At 41.6% G+C, this 21,542-nt stretch overlaps 1 protein-coding gene across 7 annotated transcripts in view; it reads left to right on the top strand.

Moving 5' to 3' along the window:
• Ttc17 (tetratricopeptide repeat domain 17) overlaps nucleotides 1–21,542 on the top strand; it is a 113,243-nt gene that overhangs the window by 6,767 nt on the left and 84,934 nt on the right. For 4 of the 7 annotated variants that reach the window (XM_075961503.1, XM_075961507.1, XM_075961506.1 and 1 more), the window contains exon 2: nucleotides 14,890–14,979. The exons of the other annotated variants lie outside the window; for them this stretch is intronic. In XM_075961503.1, coding sequence (XP_075817618.1) covers nucleotides 14,890–14,979 — 90 coding nt within the window. The remainder of the gene's footprint in view (nucleotides 1–14,889; nucleotides 14,980–21,542) is intronic. 7 annotated transcript variants of the gene reach the window in all.

The following is a 21,542-nucleotide window of genomic DNA, read 5'->3' as shown; positions in this document are numbered from 1 at the left end:
GAGTACATCCACCTTCACCACTTCAGTCCCTCCTGTGCTGTCAGCTATGGGTGTAACTCTTGACCGCCTGCTGGGAATAAGCGTGTGAGTGGACTCCACCTCTTGGACATTTACAGTTGCCTTTATGAAGCTGGTGCTCACTAGTCTGATGATCATCTGGAGACAGCCTGTTGGAAGTCTCAGACTTGTGGAAATTTTTGAAAGATACAAGTTGATTCAATTGATGAGCCCTTCAGCTCTCAGGCCTGTGGAATAGACGAGGACTGTTAACCTCAGAGACCACTTTTGCCCGGCTGTTGTTGATCAGGTTATGCTCTGTAAGGGATAACATCCTCTCTTTCACTAGGGTTACATACAAAAGATCAGCTTTATTGCCCAGACATGTAAATATGTCAAGAAGCAATAAGAAAAACAGTGAACAAGAAAAGTAAGAGGAGAATGAGAAAGCCAGGCGGTGTAGACATGGGCTGACAGCTACACTGCTGAGCAGGGGTTACAATCAGCTGTGGGCCCAGCAGCTGTTGTAGTTTGGAAGCAAACAAAGGCATGCTGGCAGTGAGGAATATGAGGTCTTGCCAACAGACCAAGTCAAATATTAGGTCAGATTTGCACTCCAGAATATGGAGAACAGTACCCGTGTCTCAGTGATACTCCCTGATGGCAAAAGCTAAAACAGCAGAAGCTCCTGTGTGTGGTTCTGCAGCAGATAACTCAAGAGTCATGTGTGTATTCTTTGTTCTCTTAAAGCCAATCCAGTCAGCCCGTTATCCCTACAGCTCTCATAAGGACACCCAGGACTTCTCTCATTGCCACACTCAGCTCTGAGAAACCTCAACAATCGTACTTAACCTCTTAGCAACCCAGTGGCCTCCTCCTACCTTACTGAACTGTTTACTTTCATGATTGCCAAAACACAGACTCTATTTTTCTTCTGAGCCCCTTGTCCATGACTTGTTCTTTTCTGCTTGATTCCCCTTTCCTTGATGACTTTTACTGGCTGGTGTGCTGTCTTGCTCCCACCTGATGGTCTCATGCAGCCTCCTGCCATAAAATTTGACCTGTTGAAGCCTTCCAAATCTCATCTGAGATCCATGTCTCCTGGGAGTCTCCACTCAGAGTGGCATATGCCTTAAACCCACCCCACCCCAGACCTGTTCCATTCACCAGATTCCTGAGACACAAAAGACTGGTGTTCTTAACTTTTTCATTCTCTACTTCATACCCAGCCTGAAAATCAGCTGCCACTGTTACTTCCAAAATGCTTCCCAATGCAGCCATGTGTTTCCACTTCACTTCTGTAGCCCTAGCCCAGACTAACTCTGCCTTCCGTCCTGCTCTGCTGACAGTTCTTAGCTGGGCTTCCCACTTCTCTTGTGCCCTAGATGGTCTGTCTGTTCTCCCCAGAATCACTGAAAATGTTTTTTGTTTTTTAAATACATGTGGCCACATCAGTCACTCTCAGATAGGACAGAAAGGAGGGAATCAGAGAACATGAGAGCATTGGTTTTCCAATCACACATGAAGATGAATAGCTAGGTTCTGCTATAGCTTACAAGGCCTGAGAGACCAGAGGCCTGCCCACCTCTCCAGCCTCAGGTCCCACTGCCCATCTTAGGTGAGGTACTGGGTTTCAGCCTTCAAAGCTGAAATAGTCTTTGGGGCAATTCAAACCTAGCAAGTTTCTGCCTTTGGACCACCCTCTACAGATGCCATCATAGCTCAGCTTGCCTCTTTTTTCCAGGTCTGTTCAGATGGCATCTCTTACATACTAAAACATTTCTTCCAACACTGTCTACTTCCTCTGCTTTATTCTTTGTAGCACTCACTGCTGGCGCTATATTATAGCATTTATGTTTTATTTCCTGTCCACTCAAGAAGGCACCAGCTTTGTCCTTTTCAATGAAGTAACCTCAGAACTAAAACAGTGCCTGGCACATGGTATGCCCTCAAGGAATACTGAATAAGTGAGAAAAGCATGTTTGCATACAGTATTTTTACCTACAATATTTACACGTGTCAGCATACTCATAGGCCACCATCATTTTACTGGTCTGGAGCAGGGAAGGTGTGCTTACTTGAAGGTGACAAGATGGTTCCTTGATTCCTGTTACAAATGAAAAACTTGGACAAGCTAAATCCTAAGAGCATAGTGTCTCTGAATAAGAATTGTAGGATGTTCCCTGGCCACATCACAATGAGTGTTCTTCCTCAAAGTTTCTTGTATTTGCAAACACTTTTATGACTTTCTCTTGTAAACATACAACTGGGAACATTTTGTCTGATGACTAACTTGCTAGCTTAAAACCACAATAAAGTAAAAAGCTTCCTTCTTGGTTAAGACTTGATAGTAACCAGTTGAATGAGTATTCTATATGTATTTATCCAGTGTTCTTGGCAGGCTTTTAGAGTCTTCAGGTTTTTTTACTGTCAAATAATGCTATGGCAAGTGAGTGTGTCTCTTTGTATCCTGCCCATGAGTATTTGTAAGGTGAATTCTTAGAAATGGAGTTAACTGGTTTAAAGAATGTGTTACTCTTAATTTCCTTAGGTATTGGCAAATTATCAAGCTAAAGGAGTATGTCAGTATATGAATGTTGTGATTGCTTTGGCTCTTACTCTTTTGGCTCTTTTGAGGGTCACACCACCCAGCTCCCAAATAAATCACACACAGAGGCTTATTCTTAATTACGAATGTCCAGCCTTCACTTGGCTTGTTTCTAGCCAACTTTCCTAATCTTAAATTATCCTAACTCTTAAATATTAAATTGTCTATCTTTTTGCCTCTGGACTTTTATCTTTTCTTACTTCTACATATCTTACTTTCACTCTGACTCCTTGGCTTGCTGTATAGCTGAGTGCCTGGCCCCCAATGTCCTTCTCTCCTTGTTCTTGTTCCTCCCTCCCCTTCTCCAGATTTCTCCTTCTATTTATACTTTCTGCCTGCCAGCCCCACCTAACTTTGCTCCTGCCTCACTATTGGCCGTTCAGCTCTTTATTAGGACCAGCAGGTGTTTTAGACAGGCAAAGAATCACAGCTTCACAGAGTTAAACAAATACAGCATAAACAAAAGTCATATACATTAAAATAATATTCCCCAACAGTTGAAAATGCCCAACAGTAGTTGGGATATGCAAAACCTTTGTTCATAATTTCACTTCAGGAAAAGATCATGCATTGCCCTGAGTTAAACAGCACTGTAGCATCAGTAAGAGTGACAAACAAAAAGCCACCTTCAGTTGCATCTTCGTGTCTTCCCAGAAAAATTACACTTTTATCATTAATGTGTGTTTCCTACTTGTATTGCAGTAAAAGAAAGCTTCATATTGGTTTCATCCCCTGACCAGTGGGTTAGTAATGAGGTGAACTACATCCAGTTACTCTCTTTAGGATGGTGATTTCCAGCAAAAACTAGCAAAGTTATCCCCAGGCCATTTCCTTTCACCTCAGTAACAGTATGGCCCAGTGTCTCGCCCTGATTGTAATGTCTTTTCTAGGATTTGAGTAACCCAGTTATTGAACTAAGAATTTTAGAGCTCAAATGTGGTATTATATCTAGGCATAGTGAGTGCTTATATTATTTTCTATTGTTGCTGTTTAGGAAGAGAAGGGGGAAGAGAAGACCACAAACTTAATGATTTTAAACAACCCAAACTTATTGCCCTCCAGTTAATAAGGCTGGAAGTCAGCCTGAGACTCACAGGCATAGTCCAGAGGACAGCAGCACTGTGCATCTTTCTGGAAGCTCTGGGCAGTGCCCACCTTTTCGAATGCCTGTGGCTGCCAGTATTCCATGGCTCTTGGCATTGTATCTTCAAACTCAGCAGCAGTGCATGCCTCTGACTTTGTTTTCTTTCCTTGTCTGTCTCTCTGCGGCCTACTGTGTGTGTGTGTGTGTGTGTGTGTGTGTGTGTGTGTGTGTGTGTGTGCGCACACATGTGCACATTCTCCCTCTTCCATATAATTTCACAGTACCCACCTGATATCCAAGCTGTGATCTCTTTCCTAATTAAGACAGACTGATTAGCAACAATTCATCTGGTTAACATCTTAATTCTCATTTGTCATACAGCATAATGTATTCACAAGATTAGGGATCTGAGCATGCGTTGGGCCATTTTTTGCCTGCTGTTATTTGTTCAGTACTTATTTACTGCTTGAGTTAAAGTCACATTTGAGTTACATATAAAACAGCTATCTATAAACAGCAATTGGGAGGAAGAGGCAGGGATATCAGGGGCTTCACATTTGACTTCAGCTACATAGGAGTTTGAGACCAGCCTGTCTCAAAGGAGAAAACAGCAACAACAGAATCAGCTACATTGCTTTCTTACATGTTGACAAGAGCTTCTTGACAAATACACGGAGAAATAATGTACGACTCTTGTCATCTCATCCAACATTTTAGTTTCTTTTCTTGGAAAGTTACAAATAGTCTAGCTGAAAGTACATTGTTTATACATATTCCCTGTGTCATAAATTCTAATTCCACTGTTGAAAGGGTGAAGACTGGAGAAATCCTGGAACTAGCCAGCCAGCCTAGCCTAATCAGTGTCCTTAAGAGAGAGTTTCTCCCCTCTAAAAGGAAAAAAAAAGGAGAATGGCTGTCTTGGGGAATAGCCTTCCACTGTGCAAATGCACACACATGTACCACACACACATATGCACAAATGTGTGTAAGTTTTCATGGTTATAGCCAGGAGCCTAAGTAGAGCTGGACTGATATTTCAAACTTGCAGTTCTCTGAACCTGAAAGAAGGTGAAAGTCCGTCATGGCTTAACTTGAAGGGTAGTTGGGTGGAGAGTATTGACGGCAGACCTGCCTGTCTCAGCCCATCCCCTTAAAACTCATCTGGACTACCATGGTATGACCACAGCTGGCAGCACAGGTGCAAAGGTTCCTTGGCCAGTTCTTTGACAATGGCAATAAATTAGACTTCAGATAAGATTTAAAGAGAAAGGAAAGGTCCAGGAAAGAGATTTAGCTGGTATTTTGGAGTCCTTCTCCTTGGACAAGAAAGAGCTGTCTATTTGAATACTAAGAGAAAGCTACCCTCCTGACATTGACTTTTACTTGTCATTGTAGTTTGTTTAAAATTAAATAAAACAAAATTGTTTCCTAGTATGCTCAAGTTTGATGTTTACAAAGATAACATACTTATAGGTAGACGTTTTCATTATAAATTTAAGCAATGTGCACTCACTATTGAAAAGACAGGAAACACAAATAAGATAGTCACCTGAGTTCCATTAACTAGAGACATACTTTTAAAATATTGTATATAAACTATCAAATTTAAAGTGAAGCGGGAGAAATACTTTTAAGTATAAAAGAATGGCCAATATAAAGCCCACAAAGAGTTTGAGATTAAAATGTATTCCTGTGTTCCTCAAGGCTTATGGAAATTCACTGTTGGTAGAAATTTCAGTTGATTCAACTATTTTGGAAAATGTTAGCAAAAACCTCTTCAGAGAGAAGAACTTATCTGGACTGCTGTCCCGAGAACATGTGTGGAAAGATGCTCATCACAGTTTTGTTTTTTTAAGAAAAATAATGAGTAACCTAAATTTTAGGAATAAAGTAGGGCTTTGTTAACCCCGAGCTAGGTTAACATTGAGAGGCTGAGATAGGAAGAGCATGAGTTCAAAGCTAGTCTGCTCACACGGTAACAACCTGTCTCAAAACAAAATATTAACCATGAAAATTGAGGTTGAACTAGGGATACAGTTGGCAGAATGCTTGTGTTCATCCCCAACACTGCATAACTGGGTGTGATAACGCACCCCTGTAATTCTAGCACTTGGGAGGTGGGTCAGAATTTCAAGGTCATCCTCAGTTTAACAGAGACTCTGTGTCAAAAATAAATTGGCAGGTGTTGGTGGTGCCCGCCTTTAATCCCACCAATTGGAAGGCAGAAGCAGATGGATCTCTGAGTTGGAGCCAGCCTGGACTACAAGTGAGTTCCAGGACTGCAGGGCTAGACACAATGAAACCCTGTTTCAAATAACCAATAAACAAATAAATAAAAATATGTCAGGATTTGGGAAGATGTCTTCATAAATAACGTGCTTTCCCTTCAGTCCTAGAGCCCACAGAAGAAGTCCAAGTGCAACGGCACATGAATATAATCCCAACAATGGGAAAGCAGAAATAGAAATCTTGCTGGCTTGTCCATCTAGATGAGTTACTGAGAGACTGTCTCAAAACTTCAGGTAGAGAACAGCTGAGTAGGGCACTCTGGCCTTTGTGCATATGTGAGTACACACACGCTCAACACAACACACACACAAATAAATAAATAAATGATGGGGTGGTAGCTTGGTCAGAAGTGCTTGCTGTTCAAATATGAGGACCTAAATTCAGTCCCCACCACCCACATAAGAAGCCAGTAGTAGCACATGCTTCTCATCCCAGGGCTGCAGACATTCCAGAGCAGAAACAGGAGGCTCTCTGCAGCTTGTTGGCCAGCCAGGCTAGCCTAATTTGCAAGTCCCAAGTTCTGCTAAGAGATCCTGTCTCAAAATAGAGTGACAGATGAAGCTGACCCCTGGTCTTCACGTGCACATGAACACAAACACATATGCCTGTATATACACATAATAAGGAGATAAGATTAATGATCCAACTGTATTTACTGGGAGAGACTTTCAATAAAATGGGCAGAGGAATGGGCAGGGGAAGGACTCAATACACTAGAAATTCTTCCCATTTAAAACATTAGGCAGTGGTGGCTCATGACTACAATCCCAGTATTCAGGGAGGCATGGGCAGGTGGATCTCTGTGAGTTCAAGACCAGACCAATCCACAGAGTGAGTTCCGGGACAGCCAGAGCTACATAGAGAAACCCTCTCGAACTCCAGCCCCCATTCCTATTCTCCTAGTTTTTAGACAGGGTCCCTTCCCAGACCTGGTTGTTTGCTGCTGACACACCCCAAGGATTCACATGTCACCACTCCCAGCTTTCTCCGTGTAGGTTCTGGAGCTTGAATTCAGGCCCACGTGCTTACATAGCAAACATTGTTCTGATGGGGTCATCTCTTTAGCACTAGAAGAAGCCTTTAGCTGCTACTGTGAAAATCATCCTTGCTCCAAGCAAGTAAAGATTAGATGGGCAAATTGAAAATGTGCCAGTCTCATTCATTTTAATATTAGAAGTTTTCCACAGAAGTATATTCAGGCTGATAAAAATGTGATAGAGGTCGTGTTTAAAAGTTAGAAGAACCTGGAAGTCATCTAATTGGGTCTTCTCAGCTGATAGACAGGGAAGTACCTCAGGCAATTTGATTCAGTTAGTCAGGGACAAACAGTGAGGGGCATACTTGTTCTGACCTCTGGAGGGCTAGCCATTGTACCTCCAGTGGAACATCAAGCAAATGCGGCATCAAGACAGTGTCCTCAAATAGCCAGCGTTGTGTTGTCTACATACCATACACCTCAGAACATATTACACACGAACAGTAGAAAGAGAAGTACAAATGGCAGTTAAAGAGTGTAATGCCTGATGATGCAGGAGTATGTGTGCTTAAAATGCTTGATAATACAGGAGTATGTGTGCATGTAATACCTGATGATGCAGGAGTATGTGTGCATGTAATATCTGATGATACAGGAGTATGTGTGCATGTAATATCTGATGATGCAGGAGTATGTGTGCATGTAATATCTGATGATGCAGGAGTATGTGTGCATGTAATACCTGATGATGCAGGAGTATGTGTGCATGTAATACCTGATGATGCAGGAGTATGTGTGCATGTAATACCTGATGATGCAGGAGTATGTGTGCATGTAATACCTGATGATGCAGGAGTATGTGTGCATGTAATACCTGATGATGCAGGAGTATGTGTGCATGTAATACCTGATGATGCAGGAGTATGTGTGCATGTAATATCTGATGATGCAGGAGTATGTGTGCATGTAATATCTGATGATGCAGGAGTATGTGTGCATGTAATATCTGATGATGCAGGAGTATGTGTGCATGTAATATCTGATGATGCAGGAGTATGTGTGCATGTAATATCTGATGATGCAGGTTATGTGTGCATGTAATATCTGATGATACAGGAGTATTGTGCATGTAATACCTGATAATACAGATATGTGTGCATGTAATATCTGACGATACAGGAGTATGTGTGCATGTAATATCTGATGATGCAGGAGTATGTGTGCATGTAATATCTGATGATGCAGGAGTATGTGTGCATGTAATATCTGACGATACAGGAGTATGTGTGCATGTAATATCTGATGATGCAGGAGTATGTGTGCATGTAATATCTGATGATGCAGGAGTATGTGTGCATGTAATACCTGATGATGCAGGAGTATGTGTGCATGTAATATCTGATGATGCAGGAGTATGTGTGCATGTAATATCTGATGATGCAGGTTATGTGTGCATGTAATATCTGATGATGCAGGAGTATGTGTGCATGTAATATCTGATGATGCAGGAGTATGTGTGCATGTAATATCTGATGATGCAGGAGTATGTGTGCATGTAATATCTGATGATGCAGGTTATGTGTGCATGTAATATCTGATGATACAGGAGTATTGTGCATGTAATACCTGATAATACAGATATGTGTGCATGTAATACCGGATGATGCAGGAGTATATGTGCATGTAATACCTGACGATACAGGAGAATGTGTGCATGTAATATCTGACGAAACAGATATGTGTGCATATAATGCCTGAAGATACAGATATGTGTGCATGTAATGCCTGATGATACAGGAGTGTGTACACATGTAATGCTTGATGATAACAGGAGTATACAGTTTAATGTTAAATCAAGAGGAGGATGGTTGGCTTCACAAAAGAAATTATTTTTGGTTCAGTCATCTAGTCCCTGTCAAGTATGTGCCGGGTAGAGGAAGCACCATGTGCAAAGTCACAAGAGTCTTGTTTTAGTTGAGATTTCTTTTTTTTTATATGATTTTTTTTATTGATAAAAGGACAATAAAGAAAGAAAAAAACAAATTTCCACCTCCGCCTCCCATTTCCCTCCCCCTCCTCCCACTCTTCTCCCCCTCCTCCCACTCTTCTCCCCCTCCTCCCACCCCTCTTCCCTTCCCCCCACTCCTCTCCCCCTCCCTCTCCAGTCCAAAGAGCAGTCAGGGTTCCCTGTCCTGTGGTAAGTCCTAGGTCCTCCCCCCTCCGTCCATATCTAGGAAGGTGAACAGCCAAACTGGCTAGGCTCCCACCAAGCCAGCAGATTGCGTAGGATCAAAACCACGTGCCATTGTCTTTGGCGTCTCATCAGCCCTCATTGTTCGCCATGTTCAGAGAGTCCAGTTTTATCCCATGCTTTTTTGGTAGCAGTCCAGCTGGCCTTGGTGAGCTCCCAGTAGATCAGCTCCACTGTCTCAGTGGGTGGGTGCACCCCTACTGGTCCCGACTTCTTTGCTCATGTTCTCCCTCCTTCTGCTCCTCATTGGGACCTTGGGAGCTCAGTCCAGTGCTCCAGTGTGGGTCTCTGTCTCTATCTCCATCCGTCGCCAGATGAAAGTTCTAGGATGATATGCAAGATATTCATCAGTATTGCTCTAGGATAGGGTCATTTCAGGTTCCCTATCCTCAGCTGCCCAAGGAACTAACTGGGGACCTCAGCTTGGGCCCCTGGGAGCCCCTCTAATGTCAATTCTCCTGCCCACCCTAAAGTGGGTCCCTTAACTAAGAATTGTGGTTCCATGCTCCCCTATCCAACCTTCCTTTATCCCGATCCTCCTGTTTCCCTAAGTCCCCCCTCCTTCCCTTCTACCTTTTCTCTCCCCATCTCCCCTTACCCCCATCCCACTCGGGATCAACCTACCCCTGGACCCAGCAATACCACTCTTGGGAATTTACCCAAGAGATGCTCTATCACATGTCAAAAGCATTTGTTCAACTATGTTCATAGCAGTATTATTTGTGATAGCCGGAACCTGGAAACAACCTAGATGCCCTTCAATGGAAGAATGGATGAAGAAAGTATGGAATATATACACACTAGAGTACTATGTTGCGGTAAAAAACAATGACTTCTCTAATTTTGCATGCAAATGGATGGAAATAGAAAACACTATCCTGAGTGAGTTATCCCAGACACAAAAAGATGAACATGGGATGTACTCACTCATAATTGGTTTCTAGCCATAAATAGGGGTCACGGAGTCTACAATAGGCGAACCTAAAGAAGCTGAGTAAGAAGGTGAACCCAAGGAAAAACATATAGTTATCCTCTTGGATAAGGGAAGTAGACAAAATTGCCGGGGAGAAAAGTTAGTTGAGATTTCTATGGCTGTGATAGAAACTTAGGAAGGAAACTTGAGGGGGAAAGTGTTTATTTCATCTTAAGACTAGAGGTAGCAGTCCATCAGTGAGAGAAGTCAAGGCAGGAATTTAAGCAAGGCAGGAGCTGAAGCAGAAACCATGGAGAATTGCTACTTGTTGGCTTGGTCCTCATGGATTCTGCAGTCTATTTTGTAATAGCATCCAGTACCACCCATGCAGGGACACACCACCCACATTGGGCTGGGCCCTCCCATATCAATCATTAATTAGGAAAATGCCCTACAGCCCCATCTTATGAAGGTATTTTCTCAGTTGGGGTTCCCTCCTCTCAGATGAAGCTATCTTGAGTCAGGCTGGCCAAAGAAGACAAAAAAAAAAAGCATAGTAGGCAGCAGGCAGCAAAAAGAGCAGAAAGATTCCCTAGCAAGGTCTTTTAAAATTAGGTCAAGTTGGACCACTAAAATGACTTAATGGCCTGACACTTGAATTCAATCCCCAGACACCCACATAATGGAACGGAAGAACCTTTAACCTCTACTTATGGGGCACATGTGTACATTCTTCCATACTTAATTAATTAAAATGTAATAGAGATTAGGGAAATGTTTAATATAACATGAACACTTTCCGAATTATAAACATGTTACTGGCATATTGGACAAACTGCACATGCTGCATGAATGGTTTGTCCCAGGGTATAAATAAAGGTAGGTTTTTGTGCTGCTTCAGCCCCATTGTCAGGCCCCTGGAATGCAAGCTGGCTGGTCCCCAATGGCCCAGACAGGAGTTCTGGATTAGTCTCTGTAGTACCACCTGACCTCACCTGGGAAACCCTATCTCAGAAATAACTGTATGAGTAATAGAAAGAAGGCACTGGCCAGATCTTGCGGTGGAGGAGAGAAGCCAGCCATGTAACTGTGATAAAGAAGGAAAGTATGGGTCCTAACCAGGAAAGACTAGAAGTGGGCAGCAGGTAGAGCCATATTAGCTTCATGTGGAGGTGAAGTAAGAGTGTCTTAAGAGGTTTCAATGTGATAGTCTTAATGTAAATAACTTAAAATTCTGAATTAAAAATATTCTGCTTCAAATTATTAAAGGGAATATTTTTAATCAGTGAATCGTTACTGTAGGATTTTGTTCGTAGTGTGAGCTGTGGGCTGTGTTCCTGCCACCCGGCTCCCGGCCACCTGGCTAGCTTATGCCCCGAAATAATTACACGGAAACTATTCTTTTAATCACTGCTTGGCCCATTAGCTCTAGCCCTTACTGGCTAATTCTTATATCCCGATCAACCCATCTCTAATAATCTGTGTAGCACCAGTCTTTCCAGGAAAGATTCAGCATGTCTGACCTGGTGGCATGCTTCATCGCGTCTGCCCTGGAGAGGAGAGGCATGGCGTCTGCCTCACTTCCTCTTCCTCCCAGCATTCTGTTCTGTTTACTCCACCCCACCTATGTTCTATCCTATCAGGCCAAGCAGTTTCTTTATTAATTAACCAATGAAATCGACAGATTGATATATGACACTCCCACATCATTTGTTAATCAGTTTTCACACTGCTGCTAGAAGAAGAGGTCTCCATGTACTTTCATATATTAAAGTGAGTACCGTGAAGAGGTTAGAAAAATCACTATGTATGAATTAACATCGCTACAGAAATGTGTCATTTCCTGCTATAAATGACCACTGACAATTGATTGGCTCAAACTTGCCTTCCTAGAACATCAAACATGTTTGTACCCTAAGCTGGTTATTTTGTTTATGATGTTCACCCTTATCTAACTTGGCAGTGGATCAGTTTCCATCTGTTGCTGTATGGATTTACTGAATGCACCATCTTAGGGCCCTGATTGGAGATCAGACATTCACAATGTCTGGATTCAGGGCTGAAGAGATGACTCAGCAGTTAAGAGCACTGGAGGCTCTTCTAGATGACCCAGGTTTCAAATCCCAACACCCACGTGGTTCACAGCCATCTGTATCTCTAGTTCCAGGATATTCGGCATCCTCACTCACATAGACATACATGCAGGCAAAACACCAATGTACATGATAAAAATAAATCATTTTTAAAAGTCCTGGTTCATTAGAGAAAGCAACAAGAGAAATCTATAAAAGTACACTTGATAGGAGTAAAACATTTACTGCTGTTTTATATTATTAGGTGTGTGTACTCATGCACTCTAAGGAAAAGAAAGCTGAATTGCCTGGCATATTTTGTCTTCTTTGGTGGAGTGGAACCTGTAGGCCCAGAGAATGCATCTTTTCCTGGCACAGAATTAAGTCCACAGTTACATTTCAAATGCCAGCTCTGTTTTTCCCTGTAGTATAATTTCTCTAAAAAGAGCAGGTAAAAACGATTCTGCCTTTTCTTTGTGATTCGGGGCCTATGAGCATCTTTTGCATTATCAGGAAATGGAAATTGGTAGTATTGGTAGTTTCTTTTTTCTTTTTCTTTTTTTTTTTTTTTTGAGACAGTAAAATGTAGCCCAGATTGGCCTCAAACTCATAATAATCTTGCCTCCTGCTCTTGAGTATTATGATTAAACTTTCTCTCTCTGAGACCTCTTGGTTTTGATCCTGAAGGTCTTTAAATGCTTTAGATTATGCCATTGTATCATTCCTTTCCCCACTGCATAGAGAGAGTGTAGGAGTATATAATTCCAAGTGTCCAGTCAGTGGGCCAGGCCTATAGAGACTCGTCCATACATGGACGAGTGTATGCTCTGGTATTTACAAGACCATTAAGCAGACACTCGTTTATAATTTTCTGAGGAAAGGAACTCAAAAGGAGAGGTTTCCATGCTTGGCACCAAGATAATTGCCATAACATTTTACAATTTAAGACCTTGACATCACTGCAATAAAAATATGTGTCAGGTCATAAGTCTTCCCTTACTAAACCTTTATCTGGCAAAGATCCACACCATTTGCTGTCACCTCAAAAAGAGAAACCCAGCTGTCAGCTACCTTTTCTGTCAGCTAATAATTTCATCCTGGTGTCTCTGCATCTTCACTAGACCCTTCACTGCATCTTTACTAATAATTTTATCCTGGTGTCTCTGCATCTTCACTAGACTCTTTACTGCATCCAAGGAAATGCAGCACACTTCCCTCACAATGGAATGAGAAGTCTGGTACAACCATGTCTATGTCAGCACTTCTAAATCTAAAAGTAAGGTTATTTATCCTCTAGCTCTGAAATGTTAAGTCTTCATCTCTCTTAATATTCCTGCAAGTCATTCAGATAGCAGGTAAACAATGGACTTGGGTGTTTGAGACAGAAGGACTGTTCCCCCACTTCCTGCCCCTCTTGCTTCTTAGTTTTCTGGAAACTCCATTGAATAGCTGCTGCTTGAGGTCCAGGCAAATTGCAAGTAAACAAGCACTCTTTGCTTCCTATGCAAAGCTTTTTATATTCAGGCCACAGGCTATAGCTTTTACGGGTTTTTTTTCTTTTTGTTCCATTCCATAGGACAGTGTCCCTCTCTATTGCTTTATTGATAAGATTAGGTATCTGAAATCCGTTCAGCTAAAAATGTTGTGGTGAGCGTCTTGTATATAGGTTTGTCTCACTGTTTCAGAGTACCTCAGTTTCCTGGGGTTTGTTTTGCTAAGTGAAGGATCATGTAGTAACGGGGAACATGTTGGTGTATGTTGTAGATAACCCTGAAAAAGTGAGAGCAAATCTCTAAGCCTACTATCAGTATGTGGGGTTCATCTTCCTACATTTGCAACCATATAGTCGCTTGATCTGTTGGTCAGAGAGCCCACACTAAGTAATAAATCTTATATCATCTTTGACTTATGACTTCTCCAAATGGCCTTACAAAAATGTATTTTTAATGTCTTCTTTTTTTATCACTTCCACGTCTATTCAGATATGAAATGTGCTGTCAAAACTAGGCAGTCTGGTTTTTGTTTTGTTTTGTTTTTTGCTATTACAGGTATGAAAAATATTTAAAGGAAATTAATTTATTATTTGATATGGGATTCCCCTCTGTATGCTGTGAATATGTTTTATTGCTATTGATTAATAATGAAGCTGCTTTCTGCCAATGGCTTAACAGAGTAAAGCGAAATGGAAAATCCAAACAGAGATATATAGAGAGAGAGTAGGCAGAGTCAGAGAAATGTGGTTGCCAGAGGAGAAAGACGCCCAGAACTTTACCAGTAGGCCACAAGCCTCGTGGTAAAAATATAAAATAATAGAAATGGGTTAATTTAGCTATTGGCAAAACAGTATTGCAAATAATGTAGATTTTGTGTGATTATTTTGAGTCTGCGCAGCCAGGAACGAAAGAGCTGTCTCCGCCTACAATTGTTTGTTACCAAGTACTTCTCTTCCTTAGTTTACTCAAGGCGCTGAAAATGAACCCTAGGACTCTGCATGCTGAGCTCACCTAGCAGCCCCTCCTGCCCAGATTCAGTCACCTCCACCTACAAAGCAATCACTATTGATATGCTCTGTAAACTTACTGAGCAACTGGCACAAACTAGAATTGTGATAGGACAACAGTTGAAATCATTAAATGGAACTTTATTAGTCTAAATAGACATTAATGAGTTTAATTTACTTATTTACTGCTTTCTTGTAGGTGGATTCACCAATGAACTTGAAGCATCCCCATGACTTAGTCATATTAATGAGACAAGAAAATACAGTTAACTACCTCAAAGAATTAGAGGTGAGGCAACTGGACATAAGATGCACAGCTGAAACGTCTACCTCTTAAGAGCCGATCATGTTCAAAGAACTAGAACATTTCATTAAGCCCAATTCCTGTGACTTATAGGAATACAGTTTTAGAACTTGCTTTGAGGTGGGGTTTTTCAAAACAATTAATTTCTCAAATTACTTTATCAAAGCGGAGTGTGTGTGTGTGTGTGTGTGTGTGTGTGTGTGTGTGTGTGTGTGTGTTATCAGGTAATTTGCCCCACACAGTTTTACACATGTATGTAATACATACTGACTACTCCCCCCCACACTACCTCTGTCTACACTCATTCTCTCCATCAAAGTGATTTGAGTAATGGAGGCACAGAATATCCTGGTGGAGGTATCAACCTAGTTCTCCTTCACTTTTCCTGGAGTAGGGTCTATATCATTGCTCCCATCCCCACCCCAGTATGTGCTAGGTGCTCTCTGGAGAAGAGGACTGTGCTCTCTGTTATGGTCTGAAAACAGTTGGAGGGGGGGGAGATAGGAAAAAAAAGAAAGGAGCTGGACATGATTGCTCACATTGGGAATCAAAGAAGCAAATAGCTGTCTGTGACTTTGAGGTTAGCCTGGTCTAACTAGAGTTCCAGGATTATGCAGAGAGACCTTGTTTCAAAAAGAAGAAACCAGGCAGGTAGCGCACACCCACTATCCCAGCTCTTGAGTCCCGAGCCAGTCCAGAGTGCATGGAGAGCTACTGTATCCAAAAACAGAGAAAAAGTTCTCATGAAACCTAAAAGTTATCATTTCCATTCATTCTGAAGAAGTAAAAACTAGGGTGCACATAAAATAAAAATAAATAAATAAAAATCTAGGGTCTCATCTGTGGTCTTTTCTTGTTATGAAGTCAAAAAGTCTTAAACAGTTTGTACCATGAAAGCTTGAAAGTTATGGAAAAATAAAATAGAGTTTTGTTTAATGAACAAACCAAGCAGCATTTTTAGACACTGATTTTTACCATTTATATCTATGAGCTGGGTTTGCTCAATAACGTGCAATAATTGGAAAAACTAAATTTCCCCCCCATAAACTATCTACTTGAAAGTAGTAAATTATATCTCAATCTTAAGGAAACTAAGTTATAGAAAAGTCATGTGCCAGGTGAGAGAAAGTATTGGGAGTAAGCAGAAGGAAATTGTGTGGAGTGGAGTGCTGTACAGGAAGGGACCCTAAGGACCAGAAATTGTGTGGAGTGGAGTGCTGTACAGGAAGGGACCCTAAGGACCGGCTCAGTTTAGCCGGAAGAACTAAAACAAGACCCGCTCAGGTTCTCAACACAGACAAAGCAGAACTAGAGGCAGAAGACTTGTGACTTGTTCTTTCTTTTTTTGGTTTGGGGAAATTTTGTTGTTTTTCTCTCTTAGTTTGCTTTCTATTAAAAGCAACATGACTTCCCCTCCAAACTTGGGAAGGAAAGGGTTTATTTGGCTTGTGCATCCACATCACAGTCCATTGTGAAAGGAAGTCAGGGCGGGAAGCTGGAGGCAGGAACTGAAGCAGAAACCATGAAAGAACATGGCTTACTAGCTCATCGTCAGTGCCCCTTTTTATAACTCCCAGAACTGCCTGCCCAGGACTGGCACCTCTCAGTGTGCTGGACTCTCACCAATCATTTTAATAAAGGAAGTGCTCCCACACACTTGCCTGTGGACCAGTCTGATGGAGGCATTTTCTCAGTTAAAGTTCCCACTCCCAGATAACCTTGTGTCAAGTTGTCAAAAGAGAGGAGAAAAAAAAACCACTTCACTAGTACAGTCTTGTGGGCACTGAACCCAGAGCACACCCGGCAAACCCCATCCTACTGAGCTGTGTCTGTGCTCCCAGTGGCTTACCTCTTACCTTGAAAGTCAGATCCTGTTAAAATAAGTCAGTAATTCATTTTCAGACCACACTAAGCCCTGAATTTCATTGACATAAATTCAGACTGGTACCTCTATTAGCATATACTTGTCTATGGATATTTAATTTGTGTGCAGTAAAAGGGAAAGGCTTTTGGTACCTGTGAACTTTTACCTACAGATATAGTGTTCTTAGAACATAGAACTCAGTGTTGCAATATTTTAAAATAAATCTCTCACCCTGCTACTACCAGCTTTGTCACTTATAACTTCGGAAATGTTGATATTTTTCCACTAATATCAGGAATACAACAATAGAATTTTTGTAGGGTTTCATGTTTTTAAAAAAATATTTATTTATTTCTATATTATGTATACAATATTCTGTCTGTGTGTATGCCTGAAGGCCAGAAGAGGGCACCGGACCTTAATACAGATGGCTGTGAGCCACCATGTGGTTGCTAGGAATTGAACTCAGGACCTTTGGAAGAGCAGGCAATGCTCTTAACCTCTGAGCCATCTCTCCAGCCCCCTGGTTTCATGTTTTGAAGTATGACCTCTTTTTACTCAAACACAGTGTTCAAATAAATGGTAATGGTTCAGAAGTTAGTTTTTACTTTTACATGTATAAAGAAAGACATTATATCTACTTACTGCTGTTACTTTTTGAGTGACATAAATAAAATAATTGAGTTTAATGATAGATAGGGGAACATGTAATTAATTCATCCAATGAGTGAAATGCGAAGGAAGAGCACTAGATCCACCCTTTTAGGAGTAAGTGTAGTGTAGGAATTTATGCTTACTTCATACAGACAGGAGTGATGGTGAGATACAAATACAGACTAAGTGAATGAATGGTCACACCGAAAAGCAGTGGAAGCACCACCCGTGAAAGCGGAAGGGGACCACAGCCACCAACAGGCTGGAGTGACCGTGTTTCAGCTCTTGAAGCTAAGACACTGACCATGCTCTGGGTAGGGTAAAGGGCAGGAACAGGCTTACTTCTTCAATACGGGTGGAGTCAAATTCTGCTCTTACAGAGGATCTGAGGAGAAAATTACCTAAAGGTCAAGTAAAGGCTGGTAATACAGAAGAAAACAAGTCACCCAACAGTTCCCATTCTACCCTCTCATATTCCCACCAAATTTCTCCCTTCCAAATTCACGTTTGTTTGTTCATTTTGATAACCTACTAAGTCCAGGTAGGTTATCAGTGTGCTCATGGATGTGAGACTATCCACTGAAGGAGGGAAACCCACTGTGGACCATATCCTCAGTAAAGAGTGACTCTCCCTCCCCAGCAACAACCACTGCCATAGCTCCTCAGTATAAAGTAGGAGGATTCTCTCCATGCTGGGATTCTGGTGCCTCAGTGTGCAGGGGTCACAGCTCTCCTCCCCATCCTCTGGCTCTTCCATTCCTCCTGCCTGCTCTTCTGCCATGTCCTTGATTTTTGGTGTGGTGAGCATTGATAGTGATGTTTCACTTAGGACTGAGCGCTGAGTCTCTTATTCTCAGCACCTTGGACATGTCTCCACTGAGTGCTGCCCACTGACCAAGGCTGAGAGCAGCCCAGGCCTAACTGCACTGGAAGCTGGGCCAACCTGACCAGTGGGATTCTAATGCAAGCAAGGATTTAAAATTGGATTTCAAAAGGAGGGAAGAAAGGCACAGTTGGTCAGGTATTTGCTTTTTTTTTTAAATTTATTTATTTATTAAAGATTTCTGTCTCTTCCCCACCACCGCCTCCCATTTCCCTCCCCCTCCCCCAATTAAGCCCCCACAGCCCGAAAAGCAATCAGGGTTCCCTGTCCTGTGGGAAGTCCAAGGAACCCCCACCTCCATCCAGGTCTAGTAAGTTGAGCAGGTATTTGATATTAAGAGATTATTATTTTAAATATATGGCAACAACATGATAATTTAATGCTTCTAAGTTATTTTGTTTTAGAAATAAAAATATATACTGATAAAAAAATTAAAATGGGGTAGGTTGGTTACTGAAGAGATGGCTCAGCAGTAAGAGTATTGCTGCTCTTCCAGAGGACCAAGGTTCAATTCCTGGCATTCACATGGTGGCTCATAACTTCCAATTCCAGGAGGTCCAGTGCCCTTTTCTCCCCTCTCTGGGCAGCATGCATGAATGTGGTACACACACACACACACACACAAAATAAAAACAAATGAATCTTTAAAAAAAAAATCTCAATGCTATTCTCAGAAAGATGGAAGCCCACAGAAGAATAGCCAAGCAATATGAATGAACCTGTTTAAAGTTTCCACTTGGCAAGATGGCCCAGTAGGTCGAAGTGCTTGCCACATGGGCCTGAATTGATACTGGATTTGATCTCCACATACATGCCAGGGGAGGCACTTATATACACATAATAATAAATAAAATTCAAATTTTTTAAGTAAAAAAGTTCTTAAAAGCAATCACATGTCTACTCATCATTCCATTGACCAAAGAAAATCACATGGCTAAGCTTAGGAAAAGTGGGGTGGGAGGAGCGCATTGGGAACAGATCGTAACATATAGAACATGCTCTTTTTAATAAGAAAATCTCTTTCTTAAAATACTTATTTTTATGTTTTAATTGTGTATATGTGTTGTGTGTGTGCATGCGTGCATGTGTGTCTTTATGGGAAGGTGTACACTTGCGTGCAGGTGCCCCCAGATACAGGAGAGGGTCAGATTTTCAGGAGCTAAAGTGCCAGGCCTTGTGAGACCCTGATTGGGGTGCTTGAGACTGAACCCAGGTCACTTTATACTTTTCTTCACTGGGGCATATTTCCAGCCCCTTTTGCTTTTTGAAGCAGGGTTTCATGACGCCCTGGCTAGACTGAAACTTGCTGTGTAACTGAAGCTGTCTTTGAATTTCTAATCATCTTGCCTTTGCCTCCCAAGTGTTAGGATTACATGTAATCTCTCCTGACTGAATCATAAAAACTTCATGGCTAATTATTTGGGGCCTGACTTTCTGAGCTACTTACCAAGTCCCTGATCCATAAGGTAGGCACCAGGCTGTCAGAGAAGCCACTGCCTTTATAGTAACATTCTCAGTACCTACTGTTAGCTTGCCTACTAGAGAGCCACAAGATTTTCAACATCATGTTGTGTAGGCCGGAGTCCAAGGAGCAGTGGTGTAAAATTATCTTGTGAGGTGCAGGAGGACACAAAGGAGTATGATATAGACAATGATAGTAATGTGATCTCCCATGATAGTTAAAACCTATATGTCATACCCATCAGAACACATCAATAAAAATAAGTTTAAGGATATGGACTGTGTTGTGGTCTGCTGGTAGCATTTTTATAATCACCAGGAAGAACAAATTTGACAGTGTAAATCAGATGCAGGACTGGTAGGATGGGTCAGTGGGTAAAGATACTGCTCAGCCTAGGGACCAAGTTCAGTCTCCAGAACCAACATGATGGCAGGAGAGAACTGACTCCCACATGCTGTCCTCTGACCCGCACACTTAGTTGTCCTCCCACCAGAACGCTTCCACTGAACATGCACGAGTCTCTTAGGGGAAAGTAAACTGACTCCCTAGTAGCCATCAGTTGCCAATAGCTTCCCTGCTAGAGGTGGGGTTTGTGAGTCCTTCCCCAGTACTTGCTGGAGTTTTCCCTTGGCCTTGTGAATGCTTCACAGTGCTCTGAGTTTATGATGCAGCAGCTGTCGTGTCTGTGTGACACTGTCCTCTGCCATCTCCTGCGACGAGAGCCTTGGAGGGAGAGTTTGGTATCGATATCCCAAATAGGGCTAAGCACTCCACAGTCTCTTGTTCCCTGCACTTTCATTAGCTGGAGCTCTCTGCATTACTCACCATGCACAGCAGAAGGAAGCTTCTCTGATAAAGGTTGTGAGATGCTAATCTATGGGTATAGTAGTGAGTATTTACAGTATAGTTTAAGCTGAATACTGGTATTGAATTTTCTTCTAGGACCTGTGACCTGCCTAGATATAAGTTTTTGGTCCAGTTAACCATTATTTTAGTTTTAAAGTTTTAATTAAAAAAAAATTGTGTATGTGGGTCAGGTATATTCAGATGAGTGTGGGTGTCCATGGGAACCAGAGGAGGACGTCAGATCCCTTTCAGTTGGACTTATAGAGTGTTGTGAGTCACTTGGTGTGAATGCTGGAAACTGAACTCAGGTGCTCTTAACTACTGAGCCATGTCTCCAGCCCCTAACGTTTTGTTGTTTTTAAAGTAAAGAAAAAGTTTAGAGAAGCAACCTAAGCATTGACCAAAAAAAAAGATATATTTGTATATACATTCGTGTAGAAAATGTGAAGCTATAACAACTGATAAAGGCAAATCTGAAAACACAGTGCTAAGTTTAGCAGTATGTACAGCAGCACATCAACATAAGACCATTTATGAAAACAATTGAGTTTTTTATTTTGGGTCAATACATACATTAGCAAAATAATATTTTAAGAGAGTAACAGAACAAATGAATCATGCATATGGATACCTTTTAGAGAGACTGGTGTGTGTTAACTAGGGTAATTTAGGACATTTCAGAATCTTCGTCTTCCTCTAACTAGTTCAGTGCTCATTACATTCTCCTTTCATTTCAGTGGCATCTAGCTGAAATTTTTAAGCCATTTTTTCTTTTAACTTACATTTATTTGTGTGTGGAAGTATGCATGCATGGTCAATTATGTCTGTGTGTGTGTGTC

This window comes from Microtus pennsylvanicus, chromosome 2 (genome assembly GCF_037038515.1).
Source record: "Microtus pennsylvanicus isolate mMicPen1 chromosome 2, mMicPen1.hap1, whole genome shotgun sequence".
NCBI classification, from domain to species: domain Eukaryota; kingdom Metazoa; phylum Chordata; class Mammalia; order Rodentia; family Cricetidae; genus Microtus; species Microtus pennsylvanicus.
This window is presented reverse-complemented; position numbering and strand designations above follow the sequence as displayed.